This window comes from Bombus flavifrons, chromosome 5 (assembly GCF_040668555.2).
Source record: "Bombus flavifrons isolate JBK064 chromosome 5, iyBomFlav1_principal, whole genome shotgun sequence".
In the NCBI taxonomy this organism is placed as follows: Eukaryota; Metazoa; Arthropoda; class Insecta; order Hymenoptera; family Apidae; genus Bombus; species Bombus flavifrons.
Genome location: NC_138446.1, coordinates 5,890,401 through 5,912,796, shown reverse-complemented (window position 1 = coordinate 5,912,796; position 22,396 = coordinate 5,890,401). Strand labels below are relative to the sequence as shown.

Genomic DNA, 22,396 nt, shown 5'->3' with positions numbered 1-22,396 from the left:
TCGATGTCCTGCTCGTCTTTCGCGGGACGGTGTACCTGTTGTCCTGTCGACATGCCTGCGATCCGCTCGTCAATCGCTCAGGATACTTCGTGGAGCAGTTGAGTAGGTTGGTTAGCTGATTGGCTGTCTGGTTACTTGGCGTCAATGAATTAGAAACGATAGAGCTTACTTTATGTGGGTTATATGTGCTGTTTGATAGTTCATGGAAGGAATGAGAGCAAGATTATTTTATTCGATTAAAACAATTTTATAGTAATTATATTACTATAATTCTACAATTATATATAACAGTAGATTTTATCGTAATTACACAGAAAAGGACAGGACTTTTAACTCATTGATTTCATTGACCTTGATATAGAGAAAATCCGTACAGAATCATATGTGCGCTTGGGATTCTGCGTCTATAATTTTTTCACTTATGGAACAAATTTTGTGATCGAAACTGTGTTTATTAATTGTCTTTCTAATGAACATAAAATAATAAGAATAAAATTCAAAAGTTGTAAAATATTTAAGATACTAGAATTCAAAGGTATATAAAATATCAAAGTACAATATAATAATACATCATATAATAATATAATAATACAATATAATAATATAACAATACTATATAAGTATTGATACATATAACATATACTTTATAACATTTGGAACATAAGATATATCTCTGTGCAAGTTTCATTCGTTTATCAGTGTCTCTAAAAATATCAATTTTCTATAACAGTCCTATCACCATCTTCCTAACTTTCGATCCAAATCCCATCGAACCTCCCCATTTATATACTAAACAAATTTAGCTTAGGATTAGCTTTCTTCCAACCAATATTCCACAGCTAATATTACCCTAAACTCGAATTTTCGTATCGTGAAATTGCACCCACGATACCTGGATCAACTCCGACTCCAGTAAACCGATCGAAACTTTCATCCTCCCTGATACCCAATACAGGTTAGACGCGTACATCGTTTATCAACCAACCAGGGAAATGTATACCGGGTTTCGCATACTTTTTACGTATAAATACATCGGCTATCGGAAAATTACCGTGCGTGGTATAAATTCTGCCAAGGGGGATACGATATGAAATTGTTCTCATCCCGCGAGCAAATCAGCAACAACTACAAGCAGTGAAAATGAGGGAAAACTTGAGAGTTGGAGGGATGGAAGAGATAAAGCGAAATAATGGTAAAAAAAGACTGGTAATACTACGAATTGCAAAATATAATAAGCCTGAGTTACGACCACGACCACGACTGTGTGATCCTGTGGTGCTCGTGGCAGCTAGTTAACTTTATGTCTTATCACACGGTGCATGCCTTATAGAAACTAAGAAAAGATTCGCTGTAATGTAAATAGGTAGTATTTTGTTCACTCTTTTACGACTAATTGTGTAATACACGATACGTTTGATATCGATGATTGTATGTAGTAGAAATTAGTTGGACGTGATTTTTAATTGAGAAAGTATCTTGAACTGAAATAAATAACTCTTTCATGCTTAATGTTGCATGTACGCAAAATTATACTTCAGTAAATCATTAATTGAGTAAATGACGGATGTATTTCTTTTAACGTATCTTCGTATCTGTTTCTAACACACTGCAATTTATTAGTACAAAGATTCTTAATTATTTCAGATACGATGGCTACAAAAAGAAATCTTCACGTTATTGCATCTATTGTAGAATTTGTATGTCAATTAACTAGATCTAAGCATATTTCGTATCCTTTAATAATACAATATTTCCATAGAAAGAAAGCTAGAAAAGTTTAATACTATGAAAAGGTGCGATATGTATTTTACATATATATATATATATATATACCCAAATATTTTTTGTAGTCATTGAAGAGCTAAGTCGCTAAATTTCTATTCTAGCCCAGTGTGGAGACGTTTCTCTAGACATTTCGACCACCCCGTAGATCGAACGGCTCGTCTCCGCGAACGGACATGTTCCCCGAAAGAGCGGAGCTTTCAGCACGAATCGACGCGACGAGGGGAATGCGATTACCGCATTCGCGCAGTACGTCTTCTGCATTTCGTAACCCAGACGAGGCTGGAGCGCCTCCGACGAATACAGAAAACGCATCCGAGTGACCGGAGGGTTAGGAACCTCGTCCGGGAATCGGCGTGCGTCGCGATGCCTGTCCGCGTCGCCGACTCTTACGCAACACTTCGGAAACGGAACGCGTGGGATTCGACCGCGAACGAACTGAGAGAGACAGACATCGCCGTGTGTTAAAACGACTGTCTGACTGCGAAAAAGTGGACGAACCTTGGCCTGGCGCTTAACTATTCCAGTTACTGTATTTATTTTTTCAGGTAGATAGAAGTACAGTAAAGTTACGTTTATCTGAACTGAGAGACAAGCAGGTTCGTATGATCGAATTGATCATACAATAGAAGTCCACTTAATTCTTTCGTTCATTAACGACTTTTTAAACATAATTTTACCATTAATCCAGTTAATAGAAATTCACGTTCATACAAGTTCTAAATTCTAGATTCTATTTAATTACTATTAATTGTTAACTTATTTTATACGGAGACACTCGTATAAAGACACAGTACCGGGCAATGAATTTAGACAATCGATGCGATGTATTAAAATGAGATTAATCGAATGCTTTGTGGAAAATAGAATATTAAATGATCTGTATTGTACAACTTAACCATAAAGTAAAATATGAATAATAAAAGTATGGAAAAAAGTCAGTCAGATTCGTCTAATTGGTGTGATACTCAGTAGTTGTTCAGAACTCAACTAGAATTCAAGTGATTAGACACTAAGTATTTCGTTCTTTATAAAATATAAACGGGATTTTGTTAGATTAGATTTTGATCTTCTTTGTCTCTGAAAGCTTTACGAGGCGTTTTTTCTCCCTGTTCACACGATTATTTCGTTGAAGCAGTCCGTCGAGCGAAGAATTACGACAAGTTCAAGATCACGGGGTCGTTGCACGTGCTCTTGAGAGCGGAGGTGTAGTCGTGCTTTATCGCGGAGTCAGCTGGCCACGAGCCAGATGCGCTGGGACCAGCGCGAGCCGAACGACTTTCGACCCTCGCGGGTGGCCTTCCCGACGGTAATTGTGTCCCTTTTCTCGAGGAACGGAGTTGTGGAGATTTCGAGGGATGGGACACGAAAGATGAAAGGGTGAGTTTTTGTCGAGACTTCTTTTTATTTAGGGGATGGGAGATGAAGACGTTCTACGAGGAGTCGAGTGCTGGAATGAGTGATAAGTCGCTGCTCAATTTATGCAGAAAGTTTTTGTCTTCCACGAATATTCATGCAGTGAATTTTGAACATCGATCTTTCAAATAGAGATATTGTGTTTTATTCCTCTATATGATCGTTAGCTTTATTAATTTTATAATATATCTTCATCGTATAAATTGATTTTTGTAGTATGCAATATCACCTTATTACTTTGAAGCTTTGATAAAATGTCAAAAATTTTATTTTCCTACTAAAGAAAGGCACGTAATAAAAACAGGACAATTTTATGTTACAATCCAATACAAATTATGAAAAGATCCAACTATAACCTAGCCCTAGGAAACATTCGCAAGAATTTAGGAATTTTAAATGCAATCACAACGAAGAGAAAAGGGGAAGAATAAAGGAAGAGTCGAACGTGCAAACGGAACAAAGGAGAAGAGAGAAGGCTCGTTCTTCACCGTGGAAATGGGTAAAGGGACAGAGAAGGAGGCGCGCAATTTTAATTGCTACCAGGAAACACGACGCGAACAACACATGCGGTCCGTCGTGCGTGTCAGAATCTGGCCGGATCTACGCGCAACAGCTCCGCTTCGGTGGTGTCTTTTCCTCTCCTCCTAGCTCCGCTCGAAAACTGGCCGTACGGCATAGAAGAGATTTTAGATTCACGGGAGGACACCGGGATCCTTTTATGCCGGCGCACGCCGACCATTCTCTTTATGCTCCTGTCGGTCAAGTGCAGGCCTCTCGCGATTACGTGTTCCTATAAACGTAATTCCTGGACAACCGTTTCTGGCCACAGTTCTACTATGTAACTATTTACATATAACAAGAGAGAAATACGTCTGACAATGAGTGAAAATGGAATTTGTTTTGACAGGTTTGCTCGTGGGGATTTAACCCTTTGATTCTTTAAACGTCGTTTTCACGAGTAAGAAAAAGGGTTGATGATGAATCTAACTTTAATGATCGATTACGATAGATATTGCCATGTTGTGAAATACTTAACTAGTACCAATAGATTTTCATATGCAATTAATAATAATCAGACTCGGGTTATTTATGTAAATTCGTTTTAAGTTGGATATATTAATAAACCACGATATATTCGGTAGAACCATATTTAACGCTTACTATGTGCTTCCAATGGCACATGCTGTAATATACTAGATTTTTGTTAGACATATATTTGCAATAAATATTTTTCAAAGTGTTTCAATATATTCATAACTATCGTGTCTCATTACAGTGCTCATAAAATTTCAAAACATCTTACACAACACATACAGTATAGATATTAAAATTTTCTATGGTAGGCGTACATATGACAAATGAAATGATCATATATACCAGAAGATCGACGTTCAAGACGAGGTTCCACGGGCTGATTCGACGTTCCAGGTGACCAAGAGCACGGCCGGGGGCCCAAGAGCGCAACACCAGGTATCTCGGTATGCAGGTCACCCCATTCGTGAGTCCACAAATCACCGGATGCATTGTCTGATCAGATAACGCGCGAGTTTATGTTATCTCGCGGTGGCTACCGCATAACTCTCGCGGGAGTTATCATGAGCATCCACCTAGGGGGGAACCATAGACGGACATGCCGGCGTTCCTGACGTACAACCGTGTGCACACACCGCGGTGTGAGCGTGTCTTACGCGTGTGTTGCACCTACCAGCCGCGACAGTCACTTTTGTTGCGCTTCCTCATGAAAAACGGCGTGCACGGAACACGTGCAACTACGTGGACTGATAACTCCGATTAGCGGCCCTTGGATCTGCACAGTGTGTCGGGAAAACCATTTGACCACGCGGGTTTCCGGCGAAATGGCACGATCCTTGATCCTTATCTTCGTTTTACTTGACATCTCACTTCCAATTTTAAAGAACACCCTTTTCTTTGGTATTTTTGTCTACCTTTAAGTATTCTTTCGGTACTCTTTGATACTCTTTCGTACCATTCAGTAAGGAAGTCTATATGAAATCGTATGCTAGGGTAAAGCTTATATTATACTTATTTCTACAAGTAATTGAACATTTTTAATGATGATCACATTTGGCAGTTACTTTTTGCCATATACAAGCAACTACCAATAGAAATTGATCCCAAAACACGTATATTACGGTAAATTATTAAGTTCCTACTGTTTCAAACATCCTGATCTTACTTTCGACAATACTCAAACGGCATCTATTTGTTGAAAGTTCATCTGTAAATATTAGAATTATTAAAATCTTTAAGCGCTATTACCTAGATTACAGCTATAATGAAAATGAGATTATTGTTGCATGTATATTTGGTATATGAAAATGATACGTTCAAGATACCTATATGCTCCGGTTAGCAAACGAGCGTGAAAATTTTTGTTAAAAGAACTGAAATAGTTGAAGCAACGTCGAACCCAGGAAAGATCAAACAAATATCTCGGTTCGATTGTTCCATGGGGAAGGCACATCTTTAAACATAACCCCGGCGGTGCAAGCTACGTCGTGGGACATATACTGGCGAATGTTAAGAGGTCCCTTTCGAGCGTGTCCCCGAGCCACGGTACCGAGGCCAGGATGTAGTATAACGTACGTCCGTGGTAGGCTGCTGCTGGGAATACAGCGTGGGTACTTACCTTTAGCCGAGAGAGCCGATCGCCTTTCTCAGAATTAGATAAGTCCCTTTATTGGTGATCGGATCACAGCAGCAGCAGCAGCAGCAGGAGCAGTAGGAGCAGGAGCAGCACAGCAAGTTCAAGGTTGGCTGGTTAAAAATAACCAGCCTGGCGGACTCTCGCTCGCCACAGAACTGCTGCTGCCGTTCCCTCCGTTGGATAAACTCGACCGGAAATCTACTGTCCGACGGTGAACCGAGTTTCCAGCTCCCCTACGTGGCTTCCCGACAGAGAGACGGTGATTATTCGAACGAACGAACGCCGCTTGACGATCGTCCTCGTGAAAGTAAGTTGGTAGATTTGTATTGCGCAGATGGATTCGGTGGATGATCGGAGTAGAATTAATGTTGAAAGTAGTACAGATAATCCTTCTACAGGGATTATAACAATCGTAACTCAAATTGAAAATGTTACTGTATAAGAATTAGTATCTTAATTTAAACGATTTTGATCGAGAATAACCGAAGTAACTTAAATATAAACGTATTATATGCATTACGTAAATTTGTATGGATTTTAATTTCCTAAAAATGTATAAGCATTTGGAGTGTAGTTATGATGCACGGTGTATTATCCAAAAATCGTCCAGATAGGAGACAACATGCTTTCGAACAAATGTTCCGATACGTAGCTCGGATGGCTGTACGAATAAAGAAAACTAAATGATCGATAAGGCTCGTCGATGAACTCTGTAACGGTACGTCGATACGTCCAAGAGGAATTGCTTTTCCTTCGTCAGTGGGAAAACCATTTATGGAGTTTTCAGCATACTGGAACGCACGTTAGCCCAACGTGTTATGACATAACTGTTTATCTAATTACCGATATTGTAACCTGGTCGATATACGTACACGTCGACGTAAACTTCGGAATAATATGACGATATAATTTTACGAGAAAGACTGTGTGTACGATATAATGTGTTCAAACGACGCGAATAAAGGATGTATCATTTTTCACGATTAGGACTGCTATTCGCTTGATATGTTAAACATTCCATACAGCCTAACTGTTAATATTACGTTACAGTAAATACACATTTTTATCGTTTTTTATCACTTTGCATATGTTATGTTGTACTCAGAGATCTTTTTCTTCTCTAGGAAAAGATAATCTCGAGAAACGTTATTACACGTGTACGCACTCTATTTTATTATCGAACACGCACGGTTGTTACGTTTATTTCGAGCGCGTTCGTTTAATTTCGAAGTATCTAGTTACTAATTACCGTCGAGACACATGCATGACCCAGCCTAATGGTTCATTACCTCTAACGGCGCTTCTTCGTTTAAAACTAATGCAATTACTGTTCCATAGCTATGTAGCGATGTGTTCTTCGTGTAGCATGTATAGTATCATTATAAAATTGGTATTTCCGTTTGATATTTTTTCATTATCTATATATGAATAAATTTCGAATTTTCCTTAATTATTAAGGGGACTATAAATTATAGATTCCAACAACATTCCAACATCTTTCCCATGTGTTCGTTAATTTCTTGCTAGTTATAGCGCGGACTCGACCAGGTGAATATTAATAATCGAGAAAATTGCAGAATCTATCATATTTTAATCAATGAAAATTGGAGCAATTTTCTTTGAGTTAAAACGAACGTTAAAGATTCTAAAGTTATTCTAATTTTAATCATTTTTAGGATGAGTATGCTTTTTTAACTGCGAATAGATTTATCACAATTTCACTACTACCTCTGGTACTTATATTTGAAGCAATCATTATACATTTATCTTAACAATTTTAAACGTATAATTTAACTCTACGATATCTAGTTCATTAGAAATAAATTTAACTCATCTCAGTTCATTAATCAAGTTCAATAATTTCAAATATTATCGAAACATTCTATAATTCTTCTAATCTAATCCAATCTATATTTATCCAACCTATCCTTTATTTTTCGTATTGTTTGTACGTTTCAATTCCTCAAATTTCTCCAACAGCCTGTAAATTACTGATCCTATTATCTCAATAATTCTAAATATCGTCATATTTTTTTAGCCCCGACGATAACCTACCTATATTATTATTAATAAATTTATTTCACCTCAATACCCAACTACCAACCCTTGTCTCAATAATTCTCTACACCATCAAATACATTTTACGATCACCACTCCAAGCTACCTATTTTATCGTTACTAAATTTAATCAACCTTGCAATAAGGGATTTAATTTAATCTACCCCAACTTTATGCCCCAACCATTGTCACCAACGTCAACAACAAGCGCCGTAATTTGTTGTTCACGAATAGCCAATAACTTCGCGTCGAAAATGCATATTATACGCGGTAATTGTTCGTAACATGAAAAACGTTATCGACATCCCGTGCCAGGACAATACCCAAGAATAAATTTAATAACACGAGCTGACCGCACAGACATAGCTTACTCTCTGGACTCGGCCTGAACGACGCCACGGTGAAGTATTTAATTTCAGCTGCTCTATCTAATCATCTAGCTGGCCACAATTCAAATGCCTCAACTCATATTAAAGCAAACAAGAGTTTGCTTTTGGTATACTGTAAAACTCTGCTTATATAAACTTCATTTATATGAGTGAAATTTTACAATACAGATCATTTATCATTCTATACTCCATAAAGTATACAATTAATATAATAATAATACGTTGCATCAGTAGTGCATAGTTATTGTCTTGTATACATGGTATAAAATAAATAAAGAATTATTAATTCGTTGAGCACTACACGATCACTGTGCTCTCAAATTCATTCCCAAATGCTTCAAGTTCGAAACATTATTATATACATACAATATTTGCGAGCAGATATTTAATGGAACTCAATTATATACACGGAAAATCCTATTAACTGAACCAAAAATCACATGTATGTAACGATTATAATCAATAAAGTTGCGTGTACTGTGCTATTTAAACAATTTTTATTGCCAAATAACATAATAATTGAGCATCTTCAAGAATTTAAAAACTTAAAAAAAGACAAAGATCCGATAACGTGTAAAAAATTATAAAAATCGCAACTTTTCTCCGGTCAAACACTCGTTCTCAAACTGTCCAGCGCTCAGCGAAGCTTTGTAACGAGGCCGAGCGTGTTCGATCGGCTTTCAATACTCGAGTTCGCGTGCTTTATAGACCTAAATATCGCGAAGTGGGTAAAGAGCATGCGAGCAAACGATCCCAATGACGCGGGGCCATCGGGGTCGAATCGAGCCGGGAAAAGGCCGAGCAATTACTCGGAAGCGCGCACTAATCGCTGCGCGAGATTCTTCGATCTCATAAACGGTGAAGAATGATAATGGAGGCTTTGCCTGTTCGAAGTATTGCCATGCTTATGGATACGTAATGCTCGTATAAGGGCAAGAGGAATTTTAGTTGAGATCAAGTTTCTTAACTCTTTGTACCCTACTGGCGCCTTTATATATGGGGATATTGATAATACAAAAATGTTTTCTTGTATTGTTTCTAATAATAAAGAAAGGACAAAACGATAACCAACTTATGTAGAAGTAAATGTTGCATCAGTATATAAATACAATGTGATATAATGTGAAGTGTATAAATACTGTATAATCCTAGAACACCATCAAAATTCATTTCAAGAATTCAATTCAAAATTATTGAAAATCAATTCGAAATTCTTGAAATAAATTTTGATGGTTATAAGAAATGGGATCAGAAGAGTAAATAATACACCTTACACGTGAATATGTAACAGCGATTCCGTCAACTTCACGTTTTATTGAATAACCAAAGTGGTAACACTATAGTACTGACATTCTTCATAAGTGTAATAAATGATTAGCCTAAAAATTCTACCGCTGCATCGTAGTGATTATCATCATCATCGTCGTCGTCGTCGTTCTTATCGTCGCCATAATCATTGTTATCGTCGACAATTATTCGTCACATTATTCAAAAAGAAAAAAGAAAATCCTCTTTCCGAGTCAAAATATAAACGTACCATTTAACACCGTTCTTTTAGATATTTAATTACTATACGCATATAATTGGTATTGTGACAATTTTGAATTAAAATCGATGGCCAGTGGTGTGTGATCGGTATATTTGTGTTCGCGTGTATTCGTATTTTATATATAACGTATATCTTATATGCATTCATAGGTACACTTATGGTGTAAATCGTCCCGGGATGGGATAGAGACCACAACTTTCGGCACGTATATAAAACGTGCCATAAAAATCGCGACGTCAACAAGTTGCACAGATCGATCGTATTGGTCGACACCATATTTAAATCTATTTCCACTTGTCTCTAACCATCGTCTATCTCTCCACTCTTCCTCCTTCTCTTTTCTTATTTAAATCTCACCAAATTTTTACAGCCAGCCAGTAAAATCAATCAAGGCAAAAAAAAAAAAAAAAAAAAAGGAAACAGAAGATCTCGATCCTCCGCAAGCTGATACAAAAAAATGTCATTCTCATCAAGAAAGCCTGACGTGGTGGCTGAATGGAATGTAAAATTTCGGTTTTAACAGGAAATACAGTTACTTTATTGCGAATGTTATTCGATAACCGCTCGTAATTAACCCTACTGCGATCCTTCAGTCTTTTCGAAAAAAATCATTAACATACGATTCAAACGAGAAATCAAAAACGATTGCCCTATAATTTCCTCAAATTTAAGAAATTTTCTTGGTGATAAAAATTACGATCCGATCGAAAATGACCCACGGAGCACAGCAAGATTAAAGGACGCCATGACTTTAATTGCAGAAGAGATTCAGTAGAAAAATAGACGCTTTAAGACGTTCTTGAGCTTGGCGTCGGCGCATCTCGAAAAGCAAAGGAACTGACGGCAAGTTGCGGAGGTTCGACACGCTGCGTTCCTCGATATTTGCCAAAGGAAAAGTCGCGACAAATTTTCTGAATTTATTCGACGCACGATTCAACGAGCATTGAGCTCGTCTGGAACGATGCGATGTCCACGCGATTTTGCATCAGTGACGCTGTGGGATTCGGCAGCTTTACATTTGTAAGAATACAACAATCGATATACGATGCGATAAAAAGAAAACGCGCGTTTCAATCTATCCATCAAGAAGATCTCTCAACTGAAACGAGCATTTTTTTTTCTTTTTTTTTTTTTTTCTTTTTTTTCTTTTCTTTTTTGTAACTTCATCTTCGTCAATGTGTCGAAGAAACGATTTGAAATTTTCTAGATAAAATCTCTTATAATTTCTGCAGTATATGTAGATATTCGACTATCCAGTTGGTCGAATCGAATTCGTCGATCACAACACCGAGGACTCGCGCGGATCGACCGGAAACGTGTTACCAGTTTGCCACCTGTTATTGCACTATTCGGCTATTGCGGAGGAATCAACGTGATATAATGATTACAATCGGTGGTAGGACTTTTTGACTGATTCTGTTTATCGCCATTAACGCTAGAAAGACCAATAGAGTCGGTTTCACTAATGAACAGAATTGTGTCAGGTATTATTCCCACTGACAAGTATAACTATTCGTAAATTTTGTGCTTTTGTTGTTTTGTTTGGGTCACTGAAGGTGTTTTAACTCGTAATAGTATCTGCAGTTTTAGTTTATTTTTTAGCTGGTTTCCAACTTTTTTGCCAAAACAATAAAATATGATAAAAGGATTGCAATTCGTAATAAAATACGAAGCAGAATAGTTTACTTGTAACTTTGCCGTTTTACATTAATAGAGATAGATATTGAGAAAATGTTCATATTGCACAGTAACTGGAGATAAGAGCTAGAATAATGAAAGTTTAGAAATACGTGTTTTATCTAAGACAATAACAAATTATTCTTCAACTGTGGTGGTATTTCTAGTGTCAAAGGATAATTATGTTAACAGTTTATAAAGAAGCTTCGAAAATGGTGCAGCACCGAGCTGATCGTCTCTACCATTTAATGCATATGTTCTACATGATGAAAAGAGGAAAAGAGTAACATTAATATCGACGATGTGTACAACTATCTTAAAAAGAAAAAATAAAAGTGAACCAGTCGAAAAGATACGATCAAGAGGAGTTCCAGTCGATTACGAATGCTCTTATTTCCTCTTCGTGTCTCTTGATCGCTTTCTCTTTCACTCGTTTCCTTGCACTCGCTCTCTTCTTGCAGAATTAATCGCTACGGATCGTTAAGTAACTAGAGTTTTCGTCGAAAAATAGGACACGTCGCGTTCTCATCTCTCACGGTCCCTTGTTTATCGGTTTCATTCATTCTCTGCCTCTCTCTCTCTCTCTCTCTCTCTCTCTCTTCCTCTCTCTCTCCCTCTCTCTCTCTCACTCTCTCTTTCTCTCTTTCTCTCTTTCTCTCTCAATACATATGAATTGTGGCGGCTAAAACGTTAAATACGAACGGATACAATTGTTCTCGATTACTTTGCTGACTCTCAATTATCATTGCCATTTTTTGTTTCTTTTCATTTTTATGAAACAGTTTGGAACAATCTTGGAAATAAGACCATATAGGGCCTGAAAAACTTCCCTAAATACACATGTAGTTAAAGAAATCTTTGAACAGATTTTTTTATTTGAAACTCTGTAAGTTTGAAGGACGATATTTATCTTATAGATTAAAAAATTCATTACAAAAAATTCATTATCAATTGTTCTACTCGGTAACAATGACCGAGAATCAATAGATCAACGAATAATTTACTAATGAATTCAGCTTAAAAAAACGCAAGTTCGGTAGATAACAATTAACGGACGAATCTCGTCCAAGTAATAAATCGGAATAAAGCTGAACGATAATTTCCCGATTCATCACGTCGCGTGCGATCGTCCCACCATGACATGATCATCGAATTCCGTGGAAAAACATCACGATACCAAAATTATTCACGATCAACACGTTCAACCGGTTCGATATCAATCCTTCTATTCGGAATGTTCGTGATCTCGATCGTACCGAATCCTAAAATACATTTTAGACGCGTTTGATTCGAGTCGATTAACCCTTTGTGGTCGATCATTTTCTATGTATGTGTGTATAAATTACTCACGATTCCTCATTTAATGTACACATTTACGATGATTATAGATTCGTTCGAATGGCGAGTGTGTTCTAGAAAAATAAATACAGCGTGTACTGTAGAGAAGTATCGTAGACATTGGAGACCTAGCGATGAAAATTTCTATCACATGAAAAATCGCGGCAAATATACAGAGTACTATTGGAAAAGGAATTAAGAATTTGTAGACTTATATAGTGTCAAATGGAATAAAAAAAATGTTTGATTAACTTAAGTTGAAAAGCCGATACCTTTAGTGTAAAATGTGATTTTGTATGTATATTTTGCAAGGATAATTAATTTTATACTATTATAATTTGCCTCATCCATAGGAAATAATAATTAATGGAAACTATATCAAATATATAAGTTTTAAGATGCAATGGATAGATATGTATGTTACTTTTCAGTTATTGCATATTAGCAAATACAAAATTACATTTTACTACAAAAAATATAGACTTTCTAAATTCTATATCGATTAAGAATTGTATACTTATTCTTGATGAATACTATAAGCACTTTAAATTTTTATCCTTATTCCTTGATACACTGTACAATATTTCTTTCTATGTATAGATATATATATATATATATATTTATTTATTTATTTATTATATGTTTTTTTCTATAAGCTTAATCTCCCGCAAGGGGTTAATCATTGATATGCAATCGAGCAAAAGTCATACGATCGTGTTAGGACATTCAAGACCTCCCGAAATCAACGACTACATGCGACAATAGATTTCTGTTATTTTTTCCTAGTCTCTATACTGTTCGAGAGCTCAGAAAGTTCATCGACACAGGCAAGAAGAAAAAGCGCAAGCGCGTATACACGAATTAGTGTTTCCTCTACATTTCCTTCCGCTGCTTTCTGCTTTGTTCACGTACGCGTAAATATTCTTTTTCTTCTGTTCGATTTCTATCCGCTCACGTACGGTGGATCACGATGCAACGTTACGATCGATAGTTTCTTCTTTGATCGATGATTTTACAACGCAATAGCAATTTTATGTCTTGCAGAACTGTCAAATATTGATATTAATTTGTTATGCTGACGTACGATTTACGATGACCCTTTGCAACGCTATATGATCAGTTTAACTGTTTCACATATGATTAATATTTCCTCTTTCTTTCTTCTTTTTTTATCTTTTTTCAGCTTGGCCTTTTATGTATATATATGTATATACATACATATAAATTGAAAAAGAATTCAGATTTATAATATATTTCACCGGTGTTTTAACAATTTACTCGGTCCATTAAATTTCTATAAGATTAATTCATCATTTAAGATGGTAGAAATGAGTAAAGATAGTAAAAAAACATGATGTAGAGTAGTGTATCACAAAAGAGTGGCGAAACCTACCGATCAAATCTACCGTGTACATTCTATTAATTTTCTTACAATTTAAATATTAAGATATTACATTTCCCGTAAGATTGCTCATTGCTCCACATACACGTGATCTTGATGGAATGAAAGGACGCCATTTCCGTCTAAAGAGTAAGACAATGCCAACTTTGATAACAAAATAATTCGAGTTTCACTAATATTATTAATAATACGAATAACTTGATGTAGTTTACGTTTTCAAAAGAATTACATAATATTGCTTCATTAAATGATATTTACTTCGTTGATAAAATAACAACCACTTTGTCGACAAAATTATTAAATCTTGTTTAACAAACAAAGCGTTTCAAGACATTATTATTATACTACATTTATTCAAATACATTACAAATTAGTTTATAAAATAATGTAATCATTCGCCTGATAAAATAAACAATGGCATTTACTTGATCAACAAATAATATTCCTAAATTAATCAAATAATATCAAGTCGATTCACGAAATACAAACTTGAAAAAAAATCTTTTATGTTATATTATTTGCTACGCCCTTTAAGTAATTTTGAACGGAAGCTCCAGAAATTTTCTAAACTTGAAGAAACCTCGAAAGATTCAAGACTTTATTTTATGCCAAAGTTCATAAAATATTAAGAACATTTTTGGTACTTAAATCAAAAATAAGATCGGAGCGTAAAAATTTTAACACCACAGTAGTATTGACGAACAAAATGATGAGCATTTAATCAAAAAAGTAATACCATTTAATCCAACAAAACAAAATCCATTTAATTTACAAATTAACATTCTTGATTCCCCTGACGAAATTTCACGAATTCATTGGCACACGGAAATGGTAGCAAAGTTAGTCGACAAAATGGCATCCGCCAACAAAAGGAGCCGTCTCTGACGGCAGTTATAAGCGAAACAAATGACGTTTCAATTTCGTGTCTGTGGCATTTTGACGCGAGCAAATTGTCTCGATTAAAAAATTCACATGACATTCTCGACAATGACACGCGAGCAGTCGTTGGAAAACGACGAGGATTCGGGACCTCTACGCCGTCACTCTGGAAAACTTTGTTTTAGTGGGAATGCAAATGGGGAGCGTCTCTCGTGATTATATCCGGCTTAAAACACGGTCACCTTTTTTGTGTTGTAAAAATCGCACTCGTTCTCGCTGCGCCAACATCGAGTGCGTAAATTGCTACATAAAAAAAAATAAAATTCTTCTCGTAATGTCTTACGGACCACAGGTGTGCTAGATTCAGCTATGATAGATTGAATGGATAAGCAAGTATAGTAGTTTACATGAACAAGATTTTACTTAGTGCCTAATTATTCGAATTCTGTGTAATTGAACACTAAAGCTAAACATCACTCTTCTTTATTTTGACGATTAACGAATATTAGCAAACAAAATATGTTAGCAATTAAGTTAGTACGCGGTGGTTTTTTAAAAGCAATATTAACAAAGTAATTAATTGAAAAATATTAATACGAAAGATAGAGAATATCTCCGGTAAACTGAAATACTTTACGATGAAATCTACGGATACAAGAATCTGAAGACTCGTATTAAATTTCATTTTACGTAATTTGCACTACTCAGTAATTACTCCTGTTTCTCAGTTGATCATATCTACCTCTCCTCCGCCAATCTAACAAATTTATATGTATTTATATATATATCAAACACATCTTTCTCTGCTCGAGACTACAATGGAAATTACGCCTGGAAAAACTTCGATAAAGTCCATAAGGCATTACGAGACTCGTAAAAAGGAAAAAGAAGCTAACAACGAGTAAAAATAAAGGCATCGAAATCGTACGAAAAAACCATGAAATCGTTAAAGAAAAAAGTGAAGAAAAGTGAAAAAGTACGATACAAATATCGAAAATTGCATAAAAAAATAATAATAATAATAATACACGGCGTGCAAGGATAACTTTTTCGTTACGCGTACAACGAGAAAGAAAAAGAGTAGGAAAAGAAACGAAGGGACAGCCGAAAGGGAGAGGAAAAACAGAAAAGAGAAGAAAAAGAGAAAATTAATTCCAGAAAGATCCGGTACGAAGGAGGGAGCTTGCTAAAAAAGACAGCATAAGAAAAGAGAATAAAAAGAAAGACAAGCGACACACACACGCGAGGCGGGATGTACGCGGATTCCGAACGCATCCTCCAACGACCGCATACGGTGTATACAATATTCAAAAGTGCGTACAAATATACATATATATATGCATATATACGCGTGTATAGACCGTTACAAACATGATAAAAGATAGAGAAAAATGAAGCCGGCCGCAGAGCGGTCGTCACCGATAAAAATCAACCAAAAAAGATATTCTCGTGTGTAAAAAATATCGACCCCTCTTGTCTCGTTTCGTTTCGTTTCGTTTCTCGCTTCATTCATTTTCTTGCTTTATTTTCTCGTACGTTTCTCTCAGATTGAGTAGCATACTTTCCTGTCTCCGTTCTCGGACAAATTACTTTGCCCCGATACGATTCAGCTATCAACGTTCTCGCGCCGCTTTACATCCCCTTTTCTCCTTACATGTAAGAAAATCTTCATAGTAGCTGTTAATCGTATTGAAGAAAACAGAAATCTATATTTCTCTAAATATAACTATTAAATATAATATATTAAAAACAAGTAAAAAAGAAAAAGAAATCAACGATGGAAAGCGTCGCGATCACGCATCGTCGTTTCTATCTAATTATATCTATTTCCCTCTCTCTTATCCCTCTATTTCTGATCCTACTCGAAACAAACTACCGTTCTCCCTGTGTTTCTCTTAGTCTCGGTCGCTCCTAAAAACTCGATCTACATCGAGCAATGTCGCCATGGAAAATGACCAGTCATATTCTCTCTTTCTTTCTCTCTTTCTCTCTTTCTCTCACTAACACACTCACTCACTCACTTACTCTCACTCTCAATTTCACTCTCACTCGCTCGCTCGTTCATTCACTCACTCACTCATACTCACTCTCTCATACACACACACACACATTCTTTGCCGATCTCTTTGACATCCTTGCCGACACGATGAATGCATCACCACGGGTATAGGCACGACCTCGACAATCAGAACGAACTTACGTGTGGGAACGGAAGATCCGTCGCACGCGCGCGACGGCTGATCGGCCACGATTGAGGGAGCACGATGCGAGATATCCTCTTTTCTTTGTTTCCCCTTTTTTCCTCCATGCTCTTTCTTCCACGCTTTCTTTCCTTTTCTTTGTCTTGCTGCTGCTGTTGCTGTTGATGGTTGCTGCTGCTATTTCTGCTGCTGCTGTTGTTCAAGTTTACTCGGCGGGGGTGGTAACGGAAGATTTTTCGTTAGCGGGTATGTTTGGTCGGAAAAGCGTCTCAACCAAGGCCGGCCCATTGCATGAAATCGGGCACCTCTCTTACGGGAACATCCCTTGCTAGCGCCTTCACCCTCAAGTTCCTGTCATCCGTTAGTAGGACAACTTCCCTCCTAAGTCGTCGTGGCTGACCCTCTTCTGTTGAAACGAAAATTCCGGGATTGTTTAGCTTTCCGGAGGAGCTGTTGGTTCGATGGTTGGATGGAGAGTGTTACATTCAGGTTGAGATGGTGGGTGTTTTTGTTAGATCATGGAAACGAATACCTTTTATCCAGATACGCATTTCGTTTGATCTATCCTTCTTAGTTAAAACGTCCTACCTACCATCTCGAAATATCCAGGAAAACTGAAGTTTTATTACTCTTCCTGGCGTCAATTTAGAATATTTATCCATTATTTCGTAACACAATCTATATAATATAAATGTAAAACCACAATCCAAATGTTTTAATATACAGTAGCTCACGAATGTATTTGGATACTTGTAGAGTATTATAAAGAACGAATAGATATTAGGCAGGACATTTTAACTAAAGAAGGTAGCGATGTAGTTTCGGTATGTCTTGCACAATCATACCATGTTCTTGAACGTTTTTCCAATGAAGAAACTTCCGAGATTCAGAAATTCGAAGATAAAACAAAAATTACGTAATAGCAAATTATCAATATTACAAATTGAGACGAATAAGCAACATCCTATCAATTAATAAATTCTATTCCGATAAAGGCGAACAAAAGTAACGAATAGGTCGATCACGAGACCATATGTACTGTCAACGCCGATAACGGTTTATCCGCGAGCGGAACGAGCATTACAATCGGCCAGAGGCGGTATTAATCACCATCAAAGCGTCGGGAAACGCTTGAAACGTGTTCAGAGTACCCTCTGAGAGAAATATGCGCGGTGGCACCGTGTATGTACGTACCTGCATTTACTTGATCTTTGTTACCCGCCTTGCAGAGGCTCAAGCACGTAGCCAGTATTCTGTCATCGTTTCTTGTCAACCCGTCCTGCAACAGAATTACAGATGTTTCGCTTATTATTTTTATAAAATGACACGCGACTCAGCATCGCGGGAATTTAAATTGGCGGCGCTTCTGTACCTTCAAAAGATTCTTCTTGTTAGTTTCAGAATTTTAACCTTTTATAACGGCACGTGACTTCATGAGTCAGATATGGATTGGATTGTTCGAAAAGTTCGGTTGCATCTTCATTATAAATTTGTATTAAATAGTAATAAAGCGTTCGAAAAAATACTGTTCTTAGTTGTATATTATAATAAAAAAAAATTGAAGAGAAACATAAAAAATTCGTTACTAAAACAAATTTCTTCTTTGAATGAGACAACGTTGAGCATCATATATCTAAGAAATTTGGAACTTTAATTGGAATGCTTATCTCTATCTGCCTCATTCACCGAATATGGTATAACATCATTATTATTTATTATGATCTGTACAAAACTATTAGTTGCTTTTTTACTTTATTATTTATTATACTATGTATTATTTGCATTTTCTATATTTGAAGTTTTCCATAAATGAATAAACATCCGCAGTCTCATATTCATCTGCATAAACCAAGCTGATTCGCTCACCTTGTCAACATCCTCTTCTACCGTAAACGTGCTGGACGTCAGCACAGTTCCTCTGGTGGTCAAGCACCGAATCGCCGGATTTCTGCTTCTCGCGAAAGCCAGAGCTACCTTTGCGCTCTCAGCCACCCTGGCCACGTGTTCTGGATCCAAAGTCGCCCTCGAAGCTGGAGGACAATCTCTGGCGTCTGCACCCCTTGCCAGGCCCTCGAGCTCGTTCAGAACTGCAACAACAATGGAAACGTTTGATCATTGCTACACAGCAGATGTTTATATAAATTCATATCTTTTATATTTTTTCCTTTTTTTATAAAAGTTTCTGTGTATATTGCTCAATATATGTACAAACATTTTGGTAATTCACTCTATATAAAAATAATAAAACTATATCGTCAGAAAAAATTTGTTGGTATCGACATCTGTATAAATAACAATAAAAAAAAAATAGCGATTTAAATATTCCATTGAACCTCTCTCGTTCTCGGCCAACAAACAAAATATTTTTGAGTTTTTGTATAGTTAGAGAAATAATAGCATTTGTATAAAGAAACGAAGAAAATAGAGAAAAGTTATAAGATTAATTTCCTTAATCTTAAAGCAATATTTTTTTTATTATGTTCAATTGTTTCTATAAGTTTCTCTGTCTTTAGGGGGGGGGGGGCTGCAAGATAAATAAAATCGAGAAAGGGAGGACGGAATAACAGAGGGATGAATCTATTCGTGGCAAGTGGGAAAAGTTTTTTCATCGACGCTGTTGCCCAGGGAAAACAAGCGTCAACGCAGAATTTCAACGAAGGAACCTTAATAGTGTTTACTCGGACTTCGCTTGCCCAACCCCCGCTGCGTGAAAACGCCCCTAACGAACTTCCTGTCGAGTCATGCGAGGGTAACTTGGCTGTTGAATGACGCGGATATGTGTGAGACTGCTGAAGAAATAACGATTCATTCTGCTAAATAATAGTTCTGAATGGTTGATTGTATCGCGAAATAAATAAGTAAAGAAGTGAGATAAAATAAATTTTAGGAAGAGGTAGAGGAATAATCTACATTCATAATAATATTATACAGAACATCACTAAATTACAGATGAGAGACATTTAAAATCATTGAAACCAACGATATTTGCTTCTCTTTTTGAAGAAAATCCCACCGCGCGCAACTGTGACAAAGGTAGCAAAAAGAAAAAGAAAATAGAAGTGAAAGCAAGAAAAATTCATTAAAAAGTTAAAGAGTGGCAAAGACTTAGTGACTTATCTGCTGCACTAACAAATGTTCTATCTGCATCTAAACTAAGATTATCTAACTTAATACATGATATATGCGACATTACAAACTATTAAAATCATCTAATAAACAATTGGATCGAAGACTATCTCTAGATTTCTACAAAAAAATTTCAGAACTTTGCTTAGAAGATAAAAAACACGGAGAACTTGAAATATTTTAATATATCACGAAAAATGAAGAAATGATAGATAAAATACTTTACCTAAGTAAGATAGAAAACAGATATCACAGTGCCGCTCGTATTACTAACCAGATTTATTGAATAGTAGGGATGGACAATGAAATATTTTTTTACTTTTTTTACTCAGAAAATTTTATTTAACAATTTAAAAATTTTAGAGATCTTTAAGAGTGCCTTTTTTAACAATGCATCGATATAATGGCAAAGATTAAAAGATGGAGAAAATGTTAATATAGTCAAGAGTGTGCATACCTCATGAATTGGCAATATCCAATTAATCAGGTATTCGTAGGCAAAAATATTGACTTAGATTCATCCCCTTTTCAGTTGTACCGCTAGTAGAAAACATCGTGTATAAATATTGAGAGAATTTCTCGATTTCTTTCGAAGTAAAGACGCAAAGGTCACAACAACAGAATGACCTCGTCGCAAATTATTGATAAACTCGCGGAAAAGCAATTTGGATCTCTCAAATAGGAGAAAGGAATCAGTTTCTCGCAGCGCGATGCAAAAAAGAAGACTCAAGAAGTAAAGAATCAAATATTTCTGTAAAAAAAATGTCATGATACGGTTCTGGGTTATTTTTACGACTGGGTTATTTTCCTACTAATCTTTTTACCTATCTTTCCGTCATAAAGAAAGATACAAATATGTTAAGAATTGGTATTTATTACTTAATTATTATTTGTTCACTCAGTTTATTTTCAAGTTTATTTTGGAATAATTTATATATTATACATGTCGGGGTAGCGTTGTGAATAGGGTTGTGGGTCTTTGATGAATCTTCATTGGAATTGCCATCGTTATGCTATAACAAGGTACCGTTTATTAACACAAGTATGGATACCACAGACTTGACAATCAACCACGGGGATTAGGCGCTCGCAACACTAGTGACAATGGCCTTAGGTTCGATAACGAATCCGCGGTCAACGGGATGATAGATGTACGTGCTCACAAAATCTATGTCAAAATCTATGCGCAGGACACCACACTGGGCGTATTACGAAAGTGCGGAACACCACACTGGGCGTATTACGAAAGCGCAGAACACCACACTGGGCGTATTACGAAAGCGCAGAACACCACACTGGGCGTATTACGAAAGCGCAGGATACCACACTGGGCGTATTACGAAAGCGCAGGATACCACACTGGACGTATTACGAAAGCGCAGGATACTACATTAGGCGTATTACGAAAGCGCAGACGCTACACTGGGTGTATTACTATGACCACAACGTGGTGTTAATGATCCTCTGATGTCAGTGTACTCGCATCGTTATTATCACCGTCGTTGTCATCACCGCAGACGTCCAACTCAGCAGGAACGCAACTATCTGGCATTTTTCTCAATCTGGCATGTCTGTCTTTATATGATCGTTTGCCGTCTAAGGCTTTTAAAGTATACCTATCTCCTTCCAAAATCTCTGCTATCACGAATGGACCCTTAAATTTCGGATCTAACTTAGTTTGGTTTCTTTCCTCGTTTTTGCGTAATACAAAATCACCGAGATTAAACCTAACTATTTTAGCTTTCGTTTTGTCGAATCTGTCTTTGTCATAACTAGCGCAAATCTTTATGTTCTGTATCGCCTGTTGCTTTACATTGGAGATGTCTATATCTTTTTCCTTGATATTATCAGGCAACGATAAGCCGTAGGGCCTTGCTGCCTTGACAATTAATAATTCTAGAGAACTCGATC

The 22,396-nt window shown here is 36.6% G+C and overlaps 1 protein-coding gene across 3 annotated transcripts in view; it reads right to left on the bottom strand.

Annotated features, from left to right (window-relative positions):
- Positions 1-14,352: 14,352 nt before the first annotated feature.
- The window catches only part of LOC138179963 (telomerase-binding protein EST1A), a 150,899-nt gene continuing 142,855 nt past the window's right edge, over positions 14,353-22,396 (bottom strand). For all 3 annotated transcript variants that reach the window (XM_069113249.1, XM_069113250.1, XM_069113251.1), the window contains exons 25-27: positions 19,226-19,446; positions 18,554-18,638; positions 14,353-17,765 (exon numbers count right to left, since the gene is read on the bottom strand). In XM_069113249.1, coding sequence (XP_068969350.1) covers positions 17,629-17,765; positions 18,554-18,638; positions 19,226-19,446 — 443 coding nt within the window. In that variant the 3' untranslated portion in view covers positions 14,353-17,628. The remainder of the gene's footprint in view (positions 17,766-18,553; positions 18,639-19,225; positions 19,447-22,396) is intronic.